Source organism: Pongo abelii, chromosome 3, assembly GCF_028885655.2.
Source record: "Pongo abelii isolate AG06213 chromosome 3, NHGRI_mPonAbe1-v2.0_pri, whole genome shotgun sequence".
Classification (NCBI taxonomy): domain Eukaryota; kingdom Metazoa; phylum Chordata; class Mammalia; order Primates; family Hominidae; genus Pongo; species Pongo abelii.
Window position 1 is genome coordinate 35,590,872 of NC_071988.2, and position 15,512 is coordinate 35,606,383.

Genomic DNA, 15,512 nt, shown 5'->3' on the forward strand with positions numbered 1-15,512 from the left:
CTAAGCACCCAGTTTATTCTAGACTTTCAAAAATACAGACTGATTTAAGATTAAGAAGCGATTGCAACTACGTATTTGCAACAAAAGCAGTTATGAGAAGAGAGATGGGGAAAACAAATTGTATTATACTATTTAAGCTCGAATTTCCTTACTCTCACCCCCACCTGGACAAAATGGCTCATATAACATCCACTATCTATTAAAGTTTTCGCTTTTAAAACAAAATTAATATTCCTAAGAAACGCAAATATAAAAGGCAATAAGTCTTTTTTTTTTTCCATTTCAAGGATGGATCTGATTTTAAGACCTTATTTTCAAATGGTTCTCTCAGTGCTTTTGTAGGTAAGAGCCAAGAATTAAGAACGACCCTCATCTTGTGTGTTAGATAATACCACAGAGAGTTTCTCTATCCTCAGCTTTAACTCCTGTCTACTGACTAGACCTATTTAAATTGCCTAACCTGTTTAATGAGCTCCAAAAATAAATGTATATTATAGAGAAAACCAAAGGACACCCACTATTTACAGACAAATGACACGGAAAGGGCATTTCTTCAATATATGACCTAAATAACCCAAATCAGATTTAATTCAATATGGGAATCTGGGATTACATCGGAGCTGTTATCTGGGTCTGCCAGTAACTGCAATAACATCTTTAAACAGTAGCACAATCTTGGATAGACTCTGTCTAACAAAAATGACTTCTCCACTAGGATAGAAATTAATTCACCCTTGCTCTCATTTTTATCACAAGGAGGCAAAATAAATTTTTAAAAATCAAATGCAGCTTCCTTGGAATGTTACAGCTAATTCTGAATTAAGAAATGAACTAGTTAGTAGTTATGTATTTCTGACAGTGCTGAAAACAACATGCTCCTAATGATATCATTTCACATACAGACCTAACACATAGGCTGAGATGCACCTGGAAAGGCATCCCATAGAAGCTTCAGATTTTATTATTACAGATTCATTCTTTAAAAATTTAAATAGGGCCTGGCACGGTGGCTCTCAGCATTTTGGGATGCTGAGGTGGGTGGATAATTTGAGTCCAGGAGTTTGAGACTGGCCTGGCCAACATGGCGAAACCCTCTTTTTACTAAAATTACAAAATTAGCCATGGGTGGTGTTGCGTCCCTGTAGTCCCAGCTACTCTGGTGGCTGAGGCACGAGAACCGCTTGAACCCCAGAGGAGGAGGTTGCAGTGAGCCAAGATTGTGCCACTGCACTCCAACCTGGGCGACACAGCGAGACTCTGTCAAAAAAAAAAAAAAAATCAAGTAATGCTGGTGAGGAGACTCAACACCTGCCAAGACTCTAATGCAAGTGGGTTTATTCGGGTGATTTTTGACAGATGACACAAGGCAGCAAGAGATAAACAGTAACTTGGAAGGTACGCTGAAAGGGGTAGATGGATGGGAAACATGGCCAGAAAGGAGATGCCAGTGATAATTTCATAATAAACATGCTAGCCTAGGGCCGGCCATGGCTGTTCCTCCCACCTATTGCCACTCACTGAGGTTCTAGAATGTCCCTGAACCTGGTAATAAGAACAATGATGAGGGGAAGTAAAGTAAAAAAGAAGATTGATAACATTTTCTCTTCTGATATTGGACATGGTTAATACCTATAGTGGTTATAAATAATGTAAGATAGTTGATAGCATAAGGTTAAATGTGTCAAGATAGCAACAGTCTAAGAGGGGAAATAGTTACACTTCTAAAGAGCTTAATATTGTCCATTTATAATATATATATTTTTTTTTCTGAGAAACAAATACTCTTGAAGGCTCATTGTATACAGTGTCATCCTTTTAGTAATGATGAACACTATGGGGTCCTGAGGTATTCTTAGCTCACAGAAATTTAGCTGGAAGAGCTCAAATATTTCTAAAAAGCAACAAATTAGGCATTCTTTTGCATCATTTCCCTACTTCAAGATAGAGTTTTCTTGATGTTGAGGGTTGAGTTTATGCTGAATAATTTGATTCTTGCAAATTTATTTTTACAGTACGAGGGATATTTCTGCTGACAATTCAACATTCAAAGGGATGAGTGTATGACGTCTCTAAGAGATGTCATAGAGTGCATGTAGAAGGGACTTTTTATGGAGGTAAGATGTAGAATAGGGCAGTCATGTTTAATTGATGAATTTTGTTATGATTGTCCAGAAGTAAAACAGAGAACCTGGAAGTGATTTGGAAGGAATATGTTACTGTCAAAACATATGAGACCTTTTCTTTGTCTTCTTTTTTAAAAACTCTTTTTCATTCTTGTGTTTCTTCTTTGTCTTTTTCAGAACTACTTCTCAAATCACTAGTCACATCCTGGTAGAAGTCAAGCAATGAAGATGGCACAGAAACATATCCCAAATACTATGATACCATAAAGTATACTGTAGCAATGCATCTGGCACACCCTCATTTGAACATCTGTCTCAGAAGATTTTGACAGAAGATAAAACTGTCTAGCTTTTATTTCATTGGTTTCATGAAAATTTATTTCACTGGTTTCATGTCACAGGCCCGTGACTATATAAAGAGTCATAATCTTTACAAACACAACAATGACTCACAGAGACATGTTGCAAAGCTGTAATCAAAAACACTGATGTTAATTTCAGAGGCCATTAATGGTGTTAAGAAGGAGCTTTTGTTAACCAAATAATTGAATACTCCTAGTTACTTTTCAGTTCTAGTTCAGTTCTTGACACCAAAATAAACCATTTTCTTTACATAGTGAATGTAGAACTTGCCAATAAGAACTTTCAATACTAAACTTCTATGTAAAACAAAACATCTCAAAATCAATAATACTTTAATGGAATGGTGAAGAATTTACTTAAACACAAAGGAATGAAAATATCTCTGCAAATATGTCTATTGACTTTTCAAATTTGGTGACCTCTTTCGAATTAATTCCCTTACCTCTGTTCCTCATCCACATAAAAATGACAAAAATGAAAGATAATTTTCCAGCCTATAATTAAATTTCTCCATTGTTGGTGTGTGTTTTTTTCAAATACATTTTTCAGTTTTCATAATTCATATGAGAATTATTAAAAGGGAGTTAGTTGCCTTCGAGGACCTTATTTGGAGCCTACTTCTTAAAAATTGTGTAAAAATAATTGTGGCTTTTAAGAGACAATTGGAAATTTGAACCTGACCACATATTTTGTGATATTAAGGAATTTTATTAATTATTTTCTAGGTAGGGGAATGACATGATGATATTCTTAAAATAATGTGTGGATTGCTTATTACATTTCAACATTTTCTTAATCATCAAACATTTGTTGACCTTCTGCTGTATCTAGAGCTCTGTGCTCCAGATGAAGTATTAGATATTAAGCCATTACCAGGTGGTAGTTACTCTACCTCTGTTTGAAGTTCATGCCCAGCCCATTTGTTGCTTTAAATTTGAGTTCATTCTTGAGCATGTGCCACTAAATTCCAAGCATTTTCAAATGGTGAATTACTTCTTACAAACTCAATGGAGTGTATGTTAGCTGATCTGAAGTAACCCACTTGAAGTGATGCCTTGTGTCAACCTTAATATCACCATCAAATGATCCCTAGGGAATGCAACATTTGGCTTATTTCATTTTTAACATGTGAATTTAGTTTATATCAAAGTAACATAACACACATAGTTTAAAAAAAATCATATAGTATGACAACAACTTGAAAGAAAAGCAACAGATCCTTGCAGGTTGCCCTTCTCCCTCCCCAAGTACCTGAGCGTCTGTCATTGTCCTCCAGCATAAGACCGTCAGGAGCACACCTATAATTGAATAAGCAGGACTCATTACCTATTTCAGTGAGGGAAAACTCATACCGCAGAGAATCCTGGGGTGTCTCAGGTAAAGGATGTTAAAAGGGACTTATAACAGGATTTGGGCTTTGGTTGGGTGACTCGACAGAAGTTTCCCGCTCTGAATTGGATGCAGTCTAACAGTGGTTATAATCTGTGATTGGGTATCTCAATAAGTCTTATCTTTGGAGAGGGCAGACTAGAGTAATGCTAAAGATGCAATTGTTAAGAAGCAGTCCTCATTCGCATTAGTTGAGAGAGGGGAATGTTTCATATTTTGTGGCTGGAACAATGCTCGTGTTTAGACATGATTGTAGAGTGATCTTCAATTTGTTTTGATCCATCATAGTGATGATGTCCTGTGATTTTAACGTTCAACAGAATGCTAACACCTAGCCGTGAGTACCAGGACAGCTGGTAGCAACCCCAAGGCTTTGCTGGTAGTGCCAGGCTAGCTCCTGGAAGTCAGAAGTTGCTTTCTTCTTTCCCATGTCTTTTCCCAGAGGCAATCACATTAAACCTTTTAGAAGTTTCTTCTGGCACTTACCTCCAGATTCCTAATAGTTTTTCTTTGTTTTTAAATATTTGGTTTATTTTTAAATATTTGACTTCCTGCTATAGAAATAAGACTTTTTGCTCTCTCGTATCCACCCTGCTATACACATTCGCTATGTACATACCTCCTATACCTGTCCTAATAATACACATATATCACAATTTTTATTTTTATTTTGAGATGGAGTCTTGCTCTGTCGCCCAGGCTGGATGGAGTGCAGTTGGCGCGATCTTGGCTCACTGCAACCTCCGCCTCCCGGGTTCATGACATTCTCCTGCCTCAGCCTCCCGAGTAGCTGGGACTACAGGGGCTCGCCACCACGCCCAGCTAATTTTTTGTATTTTTAGTAGAGACGGGGTTTCACCGTGTTAGCCAGGATGGTCTTGATCTCCTGACCTCGTGATCTGCCCGCCTCGGCCTCCCAAAGTGCTGGGATTACAGGCGTGAGCCACCACGCCCAGCCCACAAGTTTTATTTTAAAGTAATTATACACATCTTTATTATTGTGGCCATGTAAATATTATTCATAACAGAACTATACAATACACTATAATAATCTATCCTTTTCTTTACAATTTAGTTTTTCCTGGTTTTAATAATTGTCTTTTGTTTCTGTTGCTAAATTATCAACAATTCTTTTCCTCAATTCTCTAATAGAATTGTAAAACTTCTCTTAAAATGTTTAAAACATCAGCTAATTCATCAGTTCCATTTTTTCTGCTTGCAGACAGAATTCTGAAGCACTCAGGTGACTGCTGCAGTCTGGAATGGGGGCTTTCTAGGGCCACAGCATTGCTGTCGCCCTGGGACTTCATCTAAAGCATTTGATTTAGCTCTCTCTCTTTTGCTGGATTTTCCATTTCCTGATTCCTATGTCTGCGTTTTTCTTGTGTCATTCTGTTTCTTGTAATAGAGTTCATCTGTGAGTAGCTTCCCAAAAATGGGTACGCAGGAGATAAGTAGTTTGACATTTGCATACTCGAAATGCCCTTTGTTTCTCGGCACACCTGAATGATGCTTTGGCATTTGGCATTTGGCAACAGAATCCTGAATTGGAAAGAGCCTTCCCTCAGAATATTGCAATCACAACTCATTATTTGCTAGGTCTTAGTGTTGCTGATGAGAAGTTCAGTGCCTTTTGATTTAAATGTGACAGTTTTTTCCCTCTTTGAAGGCCACTGGAATGTTGATCCTTGGTGTGAATTTGATATGACTGGTTATGATTATTTTTTGCATACACTGTTCTGGGCTCTTTCTGTCTAGAATATCATATACTTTAATTCTGAGAGATATTTCGATATTATTTCTTTGATAATTTCATTCATTCTGTTTTCTCTTTCCAGAACTCATATTAGTGGGACCACTTGGATTTAAGCTTTAATTTTCTTAACCTCCATTTTACCCCTATTGTCCATCTCTTTGTCTTTTTGTTTGATGTTTTGGGGAATTTACTCAACTGCTTTTTCTTTCCCATATTAAGAAAATTCTATTATCATAATTTAATTTCTGAGTCCTTTCTGATTGCCAGAATGCTCCCCTTTTAAAGAAAATATTTTCAGCCGGGCGCAGTGGCTCACGCCTGTAATCCCAGCACTTTGGGAGGCCGAGGTGGGCCGATCACAAGGCCAGGAGATTGAGACCATCCTGGCTAACACGGTGAAACCCCATCTCTACTAAAAATACAAAAACTTAGCTGGGCATGGTGGCGGGCGCCTGTAGTCCCAGCTACTTGGGAGGCTGAGGCAGGAGAATGGCGTGAACCCAGGAGACGGAGGTTGTAGTGAGCCGAGATTGTACCACTGCACTCCAGCCTGGGGGACAGAGCGAGACTCCGTCTCAAAAAAAGAAAAAGAAAAGAAAATATTTTATTGTCTTGTGAGTGTATCATTTTTCTTATCCTAGACTCTGAACATGCTAATTATAGATTCATTTGATATTTTCCTCTTCCCTGTGTTTGTTCTATTGTTGTTTTTTTCCAAGTTCTTTATTTGTGTTTGTTTACTTTAGTCTCTAGTTTTATATTAGAGGCTTTTTCAAATGCCCAACCTCGTTGGTTGTTATTCCACTTAAAGTGAGGCATGAAGAGCCTAGTTTGGAAGCTTTATATGATGCAGAGCTTCACTGTGGATGATCTGGCGGGGGCAGAGCAGGCTTTTGGGGTTGGAAATAGGGAAAGGGACCCTGAAAGTTTCACTATCAATACGTTTTTCTCATGGAGTGTTCAGTTACTCCATGGAGGAAACTTTGCATTTTCTGCCTGGGTGGTTATGCTTCCCAGCCCGTGTTCTTGGAGTTGAGCAGAAGAATAGAGCGGCAGCTCATAATTTAACGTTGCAGAATTTCACTGAACCCTCATGGTCAGCATAGCACCCCCTCCAGTTCTCTGCTCTGCTGAGCGTTGCTGCCACGGATTTATTCATAGAGAAAGTCTCTAGCTTCTGATGTGTGGGAGAGAGATTGTTGCCTGGCTCTTTGGGGCAGAAGCGAGGAATCTAGGAACCTACCTGCTCTCCAAACAGAGTTTCAACAAAACCACCTGTTTACAGCCCTAAGTTCACCTTTACTTTCAGAGGTCCTAATTGTCTCTAATTCTGGGAACTTCTGAGATTCTGTGACAAGAACTCACCTGTTTTCCACTGTCTGGGTGCCTAGGTTTCAGCTCTGTTTGATTATTTACTACTTGCCCGTCTGCTTTTAGTCTTCCAGGAGTTTGTTGACATCTTTTGTCTATCATCTGATTGCCCATTCTCTTTATGTTTTGAGATTTATATATTATCCTTTTCAGGGCATCTCACTAGAAATCAGAGATGGAATATATATCTAATCTACTTTGTTTAATCAGTAGTGTTAGCTTTGATTTTTACCAGGTGGTCTTTGAAAACATTTTAAAATTGATAAGTACATTAAAAATTTGAAAGTATAATTTATATTTTACTAGTCCAAAAGTTACTAAGAAAACAAAAACAAAACAAAAAGAAAACAATTTCTTTTCCTTCTCCATCCACTCATCATCCAAATGCATGAGTTTATCTTAAACAGACAAAAGATGACCAGACATTCAATATGAATGTTCGAAAGGGGAAACATTATTCTGGACTGTAAGTACCAAAGTCTCTGATGTAGGCAACTACAGAAATTCAATGAAAATAAAATCACATTATAGAACTAATTACATTGGCTCATAATACTTCAGGCATGCATAACTCTTTTGCTTACATCTGACCTACCCACCACTACCCACTATAAATGCCATGAAAAATGACACTCTTCATTATGCTTTAAAACTTTATTGTCTTCAGAACCTTTGGAATTAATAGCCTGTCATTAATAGCCTGTCTAATCAATTGCATATTTTTATTTCTTTAGGTAGTAAACAAGGAACTATCCTACTATTTGAATTTTATCTCTAATCCACTTTGATAGTTTTAATGTTAAGAAAAACTGTTGTCTTTTTGACCACATAATGGTATGAATTCAAGACTGCATACTAACGTCAATGGAAGCACTGAATTCTCAGTAAGAAAGTAAAAGGAGTCATAATAACTAGTAGCAACAATGAAGATGATAATGAACTGTTAAAACCATCCAGATGAATTTCTGCAGTGAACTTCTGTAGGTGTCTTGACTGCAAATGTCTGTTCTTTCTGTGGTTAGTGACATCAATTAATGGAAAACAAGGTGCAGGAACATGCCGTTGCGTGTTTTAACAAGTAAATGCAGCGTGGCCTGTGGTAGGTCTCACTTTGCAAATATTATATGTTCTTAAGAAGCCAAACAGAGAACAAGTTTAAACTTGAGGATAGCAAATGTGAATGAAACAAAGAGAATGTCTGGGTTTGTTTTTTTTCTCCTTGAGAAAGGCTTTTCCCACATATCTAGAAATACATGTAGATTGCTCAAGTGATCAAGCAGTATTTCATTATCAGTTTTATTCAATACTTAAAATGTGCATGGTAAATTCTCCATTGATCTCTTCTGCTTCCAGGGATTCATTTACCACTTATTTACTGATAACATTCAAATTGCCAATATTATTCTAATTTTTAAACTTAAAACACATTCTAAGGAATTTTTCTGAGTTAGCTCAAACTCAACAAATCTAAAATTATCTACCCATCAAGCCCAAAATCCCACTTAAATTCCTTAATAGTCTTATAGTCTATGCAATCACCTAAATTAAATATTTCAGTCATATTCTAATACTAAGCATAGTTCTTATACTAGTGGTCAATAAATATTTCTCAAATAAATGAATGCATTTTCAATACTTTCTGTTCCTCTCCCTATAATCTGATGGTTTGGTAAGTTTAGTAAGTTCTATCCACTGTACTTCAAATCCCCTCTCATGCCATCCCCTTCTCTCATCTGCTCTGTTGCTGTTTTAGTACAGACCTTCGAGCCTCCTAACCCTTATATCTCTGCCATCTAATACATCTGCATCTCTACAGCACAGATTTCATCACATTGCAGTCTGATTCAAATATATTCAATTTCTCTCTTATCTGTAAACCAAAATTCTAATTTCTTTTCCTCACTCTCTACAATTACTGAACTCTTCATTTGCCACTTCTGACTCATTAACTGAACCTTCCTCCAAAGCCATACTTTTGCATTTTTGATCCTACTGTGTAATCTCATGCCTCCGTGACTTTGATCATATTATTTCCTATGCTGGAATTTTTTTTCTTTTACTCCATAGCCTGCTTATCCTTTGGTTTCTAATTCAAACATTTTCCAGGCCTCTAAGCAGAATTATTTTTTTAACTCCTCAAAGCTTTTATGATACTTTTTCTTTATACTTCTGCTCTAGCTCTCAACACAGTCTAAGCTTTATTTCAATAATCTGTTCATGCATCTATCTCTTGAAGTCCTAGAAAGGCCTGACCTCCAGCACTTAGTTCCTGTCCCACAGTAAATGCTATAGGAAATTTTCAAAATTGGCATTGAATTAAAGCCATGTGTACATTATTATTGAGAATGACGCATCCATTTAAGGAGTAAGAAAAAGAAAATACAATTGAATGAGTGAGTCTTTAGTTTGAGAAGATTTAAATGATCCAATCCATGAAGTGATATGAACTCATACTGCAAAAAAGGTCCCCTTTTCAGTGAACAGAAGTTAACTGAAAAATAAGCCACTTAGTGGTGAAGGAGCCCCTCTCCACTCTGCAGCCACAGTACTCAATACTGCTCCTTTCCTTCAGGGTTTTTGACAGTCTTTAGGGCAGTGGCAGGCATTCTTCATTATTTATTCTCTGGGCTTGTTTTTCCCATCTTGTCTTCCAGGTGCCCTGAGTGTAGCTCTTATAACTCCAGGGCTTAAGATGAGATAATGTGTTGCCTGTGGGAGGGAAGAACTCCGGCTTCCATGTGAAAAGCTTTCATTTTATTCCAGTACCCCTGAGGGAACATGAGCCTCTCTGGAATGTACTCGCTGCCCTCTTCCTTTGGCTTGGGTGTGTGTTCTCTCTGAGCAGTGGGATTGGAGAGAGGGAGGCAGACTGTTCTGGTTTCCTCCAAATACCCCCAAGTGCTGCATTGCATAGCCCCATATATGATGCGCTGGCAGGCAGATGGGCAGCAGTGGGGTGAGCTTGTTGTATCTGAATTTTAATTACACATGGTAAAGAATCCTTGCTAGTTTAGAGAAAGCTACTCTTCAGGTTTACTTTCTTTCAGTGAAGGGGCATTTTATCTAATTAGAGGGAAATTATCAGAGGCCAAGTTCTTATCTCAGTCTCTGCAGATTTACCACATAAGAAGATGCTAATTATAATTACCTAACCAATGCAATAGGCTCTGCTCCAGTAGAGGAATCTTTTTAAACTTTTGGTTACTATACATATACATATTAATTAGAGTGAATTGTCAAGACCCCATGTGTAAACATATCCAGCTTCAACATTTATTAATTCTTACAGAAAATTTTATACCTCTACCCACCCCTATGCTCCTAGATTATTTAAAAGCAAAATCAGACATCACATTATTTCATTCATAAATATTTTTAAGTTTACAGGAATCCTGCCAGCAATATTGTTCATACAGTTTACCCTTGATTAATAAACTTCTTACCCTACCTGGAATCCATATTTTGTTGCCTCAAAACTTGAAAAGTATTTGGTACTTCCACAGTATATTGAATTTGTAAAACTTACACAGAGAGTTGGATCATGTGAGTTAGCTCTGCCCCAGTGATTAATGTATTCTGTACACAATAGCACCCATGGTACAGGAACGCCCCTTCTTCGGTCACCTAGTAACTTTTCACTAGTCAACACCAAACTGAATAAACCACTATGTTGTGAGAAAGTGCTGGGCTAGCTGACTTGGATCATCTCCTAGCGTTTAGGAGAAATAACCATCACCAAGTTTGAATTTGCAAAACCTTTAGGCTTTGCTGGCCGAAGAGAAAATACCACTTTTGGATCATAAAATGGATACGGAATACATGGGCTCAGGTAAACTGGGCCAAATATTGAAGCAGATTTGGAGACAAAACCAGATGCTAAAGCAGGCACTCTTGGGTGATGACCTTCGTGAGGGGGCTGGTGGAGCCACTTGGATGGCCACTGTGGTCTTTCTGGGTCAGGAACTCAGCAGGGCCCTTCACCAGCTGCTGGAGCACACCTCAGGCACCCTGCGTTCCACCTGCCAGCAGCTGCATGTGTTGCTTGACAAGGAGAATCAATGTGTCTCGAGAAAAGGCAAGTATTCTTTTTTTTTAGTTTATTCTTTCTCTAAGAAATATTGATTAGGGCAAGATCTGAGAGGGCCTATGAGTATACCAGATAGGCTAAGATAGAGTTTCTGTCCACAAGAGACTAACAATTTCAAAGGGGAAATAAGTTGAGACAAATGCACAGTAATGCCAGGGACATTGGGGCCAGTCCCATTAGAAACACATGAATGAAGTGCTTTTGGACTTCAGAAGCAATTTAAATCCCATCTGTAGGGTGGAGAATTGAGAAGTTTGCTAAAAAATGTAGTATTTAAGCTGAAGCTTAAAGAGTGAATTGGATTTATGCAGCAGGAAATAGTCGGTATTTTTAGTAGGATCCAAGACTTAGAGACAGGAAAATACAGGCCACTGAGGCAGAGCTAGTAGTTTGTTTTTTGTATCAGAATATAGTATTCTCTCTCTAGGGTCATTTGAGCTTAGCCTTATTGATTGCAAAATTACTGGGAAGACTGGAGTGGGTTGGGATAGGGAATTGGATCCCCATGCACTGGGGCTGGAGAGGGATTCTTGGGAATAGGTCCAGTTATGGATGTGGAAAAGTACAGTAAGGCAGGAAGAATGTGGAATCTGATGAATATAATCCTAGATAACAACAGTTACTCCAGATAAGCATATAGGTGGCATCATGAAATTCAACTCTAAATAATACAGTATCAAGATAAGTGGGCAGGTTCCATCTATGAGGGAATCCAGGGTAGATGATATTAAGAAATTCAATCTAAAGGGCAAATAGTGGGCATCAGGGAAATGTGTCTAAAGGCAGCATGACTGAGAAGCCATCAGCTGCAGCCTCTGGAGGAAGTGGAGCATGGTCTTTGGCAACATAGCAAGACAAATATATATTCAGAAAAAAGCAAGGACTTGGTTACCAGAATAGGAGTTAAAAATAAAGACAAGTTCTCAGGTATAAGACAAAAACAAAACAAAACAAAACAAAACAAAACAGAACAAGTTGTCAGAACTGGATCCCAAAGAAAAGCCCTGACTGGTGAAGGGATGATTTGGTGATGGCTTTAAAAACACTAAGCTATGGGGCCTTAAATTACATATTCTTTAGTTAAGAACTGAATTCTAAAGACTAGAGAGTTACTAAGCCTGCAAGAAGTCACTACTGAGGTCAGGTGACCTCAGTAGTGAGGAGAAGCAGGATGAACAAATAGCAGAGTGGGAAGAATGATGACGGAGTGAGAGATTATATAAGATTTGACCATGCTGAGAGTTTACTCCAGAGTGAAGAAGGTTGACCTGAGTTAGTAGGCTTTGAGTAGCCACTTCAGGTTCCAATCAGAGAATTGGTATGGTCAGAGCTATTCTCTGAAGGACTAATTTGAAAATTTCCAATGATCACAAATTCATCAAGAGGAATTGTATAAACCTAATCCAATTCTTATAGCAGTAAACTAGGCTCCAAAACATAGCACCTACATTGGCAGAAAGAATGTAGGTATGGTGTTTCTGGAACCCAAGCCTCATCTGGAGTGTTCACCTAATTTTCAGCCCAGCATTTTAAATGGATCATTGATAAACTATTGTACATCCAGTGGTAAAAGAAGAGTTCTCAAAATCATACCAAATGAAAAACAACTGAGGGAGATGTTGACTTCAGTTCTTTTTGGGGGAGCAAGAGGTTATGACGTTTGTCTTTAAATATTCGAAGTATCTTTATAAGCAAGAGGGATTAGATTTACTCTTTGCTACCATGTTAAAAATGGTTTGTTGTCAATCCTACAATTGTTAAAAGAGTGACAGTTGTACAATTACTTCCCCTTCAGGAGGTTGGCTTAAATGCACAGTAAAGGTCTTTGTAGGTTTCTAAAATTATCTTGCCATGTTTCATTAGATGTCAGTGCAGAAACATAATTTGGTTTAGTTTTGTATTTATTCTTTGTGTGTCTATGTATGTGTGTGTAGAAATCATTACTTTCATAGACTGCCTCATAAAAATAACTGAACATTTGGGGAGCACTGCTGCACTTCTAAAGAAAGAAGAAAAGGAGATGTGTAATTTATGCGGCATGCATGATGAATGTACTCCACAGCAGACAATGTCCTCCATTCAAGATACCAAAGCAGCAGACATTGCTGCAAGAGGGGAACTAAATGTCATAGAAACAGCTACTGTTTCTCCTACAAATGGAGAGGAAAGTCATTACACAAACCAGGTCCAGTTAGAAAAAAATAAAACACATATGAGTTCAGCATTAGTGGAAAAAGAAAACAATACTTCACTGAATGGACGTGTACTGGGGCAAGAGGAGTCACAGAACAAAATGTTCCCAGATAATGCAGAAAATGAAGATGATAAACAAATAGAACATATGACTGTTGAGAACATAAATGGCAACAGGGAAGAGATTCATGGCATAATTCAGACAACAGAGAGAGAAATTCAAGAGACTTCAGAAAGCCCAAAAGAAGAGATGACCACATCCTCAATAATATGTGATATCTCCAAGAGATATATAAATAGTACTCTTCCCAGTGATTCAGAGAATATAAAGCACAAGAATAACATAATGGAAAAGGAGTAAGTAAATGCAATGTGGGAAGTGCTTAAGTATGCCTACTTATATGTGTGTTTCTATAGTTAGTACATGTCTTAGTTCATTCAGGCTGGATAACAAAACATCATAAAGTGAGTAGCTTTTAAACAACAGATATTTATCTCTCACAGTTCTGGAGGCTTGGAAATCCAAAATCAAGGTGCTAGCATATTTAGTGTCTGGTGAGGGCTTTCTGGTTCATAGAAGGTGCCTTCTTGCTGTGTCCTCACATGGTGGAAAAAGTGAACAAGCTCCCTTGGGCCTGTTTTATAAAGACATTAATCTCATTCATGAGGGCTCCACCCTCATGACCTAATCATATCCCAAAAGGACCCACCTCCTAATACCATCACCTTGGGGGCCAGGATTTCAATGAGTGAATTTTGAGAAGACACAAACATTTAGACTATATCAACATGCATAGTATTTACACATGAATAAAATTTCCATTTCATACCTCCCAAAGATATTGTAAATCAGTAATTCAGCTTAAATCACTCCTATAAAAATTTATATGGCCACTATTATTAATATTATTTATTTCTTATATCTTTAAGAAACAAACACATTACTTTTTTTAAAGAGGAAGGAATTGAGTAGATAGGAAAGTGGTTAAAATGAGCAATTATCCAGATCATGAACACTTTGCAAATTACTAGGATTTCAATTGTAATAAGAAAAACTAGAAGACTGTAGGGTGTTAGAAGATTTGGAGAGAATGTTTTAGCCTCATATTCACTTTATTTATGTTCTCAAGAAAATCATTATGAGTTTTAAACCTGTGTCTGTAGAACTCTAGGGATTTTATGGATGAGCTTTGGGAGGTACTTAAAATTGAATGTGTATGTTCAGACCTATTTCATTTCCTTGGATATGGTCTAGAACTGTCATCAGATTCTCTAGGAGACCATGACTTCAAAAAAGTGAGAAAGACCAATCTATTTTATAAATTTTCTCTCCTGTGCAAAGAGGTAATAAGGCCCTATTTGTCTGTATAAAATAAGATATTCACCGACCATATTTTCCCAGACAAACATAACACGCTTAGAAGTGAAAAAAAATTATTTGTTTTGGGAATCAGACAAACTTAAATTTCACTTTCTGTTTTATTACATACTAATTCTGTGACCCTGGGCAACTTGCTTCATTTCTTACCCTAATTTACTTGTTTGTAGAAATAATATATATATCCTGGGATTATTTGGTAAGGTCAAATGAGAAAATCACTTAAACGACCTAACACCAGGCCACTTTTTCAGATATTCACACCAGGTAAATGTTAGTCTATTCATTTATTTTAGCTCCAAAAACTCTCACTTTCTTCACCTGTCACTCACTACCATTGTTCCATTACCCCCATCTCTGCTGTGATGTGCTGATGCTCTTTCAGGTGTACGATACCATTTTGAGGACTATGATCTTAGGCAAGTCATTTTGCTCACCTTGACCTTAGTTATCTCGCCCATAAAATGAAGAAGTGGTTCTAATTTGGCCATAATGTTTCTACAGGTCAGAGTCCGATGAATTCTATGGTTGAGGATATTCAGTGCATGATAGATCTACCTGATTTGTAAGAATTACCGCTCCAACAAAACAACTGCTAAAGTAGTCTTTATGTGGTTACCTGTTTCACTTGAGAAAAACATTGAAGCTCCATATTCTCACATTCAGAAATGACTCAAAGCATCGGTTAATGAGTCATTGCCTGAACTACTCCCTCTAACACCTCTTTTAGGTGTTTCCTGGTTAGTGACTTCCTCTTTGCAGCACCCAAACCAATTGTGCTTGGCTTGTATATTTCAGAAGTTGAGTACTCATTGCAATCCCTCGGCCTAGGAAGCCATCATGCCACATAAA

At 37.7% G+C, this 15,512-nt stretch overlaps 2 protein-coding genes across 2 annotated transcripts in view; both read left to right on the forward strand.

Annotated features, from left to right (window-relative positions):
* LOC103890395 (uncharacterized) overlaps positions 1-2,991 on the forward strand; it is a 34,242-nt gene extending 31,251 nt beyond the window's left edge. The window contains exon 5 of the mRNA XM_054554755.2: positions 2,301-2,991. Within this exon, the coding sequence (XP_054410730.2) occupies positions 2,301-2,349 (49 nt within the window). The 3' untranslated portion in view covers positions 2,350-2,991. The remainder of the gene's footprint in view (positions 1-2,300) is intronic.
* A 7,494-nt stretch (positions 2,992-10,485) lies between these two features.
* DTHD1 (death domain containing 1) overlaps positions 10,486-15,512 on the forward strand; it is a 67,059-nt gene continuing 62,032 nt past the window's right edge. Inside the window, exons 1-2 of the mRNA XM_054553816.2 lie at positions 10,486-11,077; positions 13,024-13,639. Coding sequence (XP_054409791.2) covers positions 10,807-11,077; positions 13,024-13,639 — 887 coding nt within the window. The 5' untranslated portion in view covers positions 10,486-10,806. The remainder of the gene's footprint in view (positions 11,078-13,023; positions 13,640-15,512) is intronic.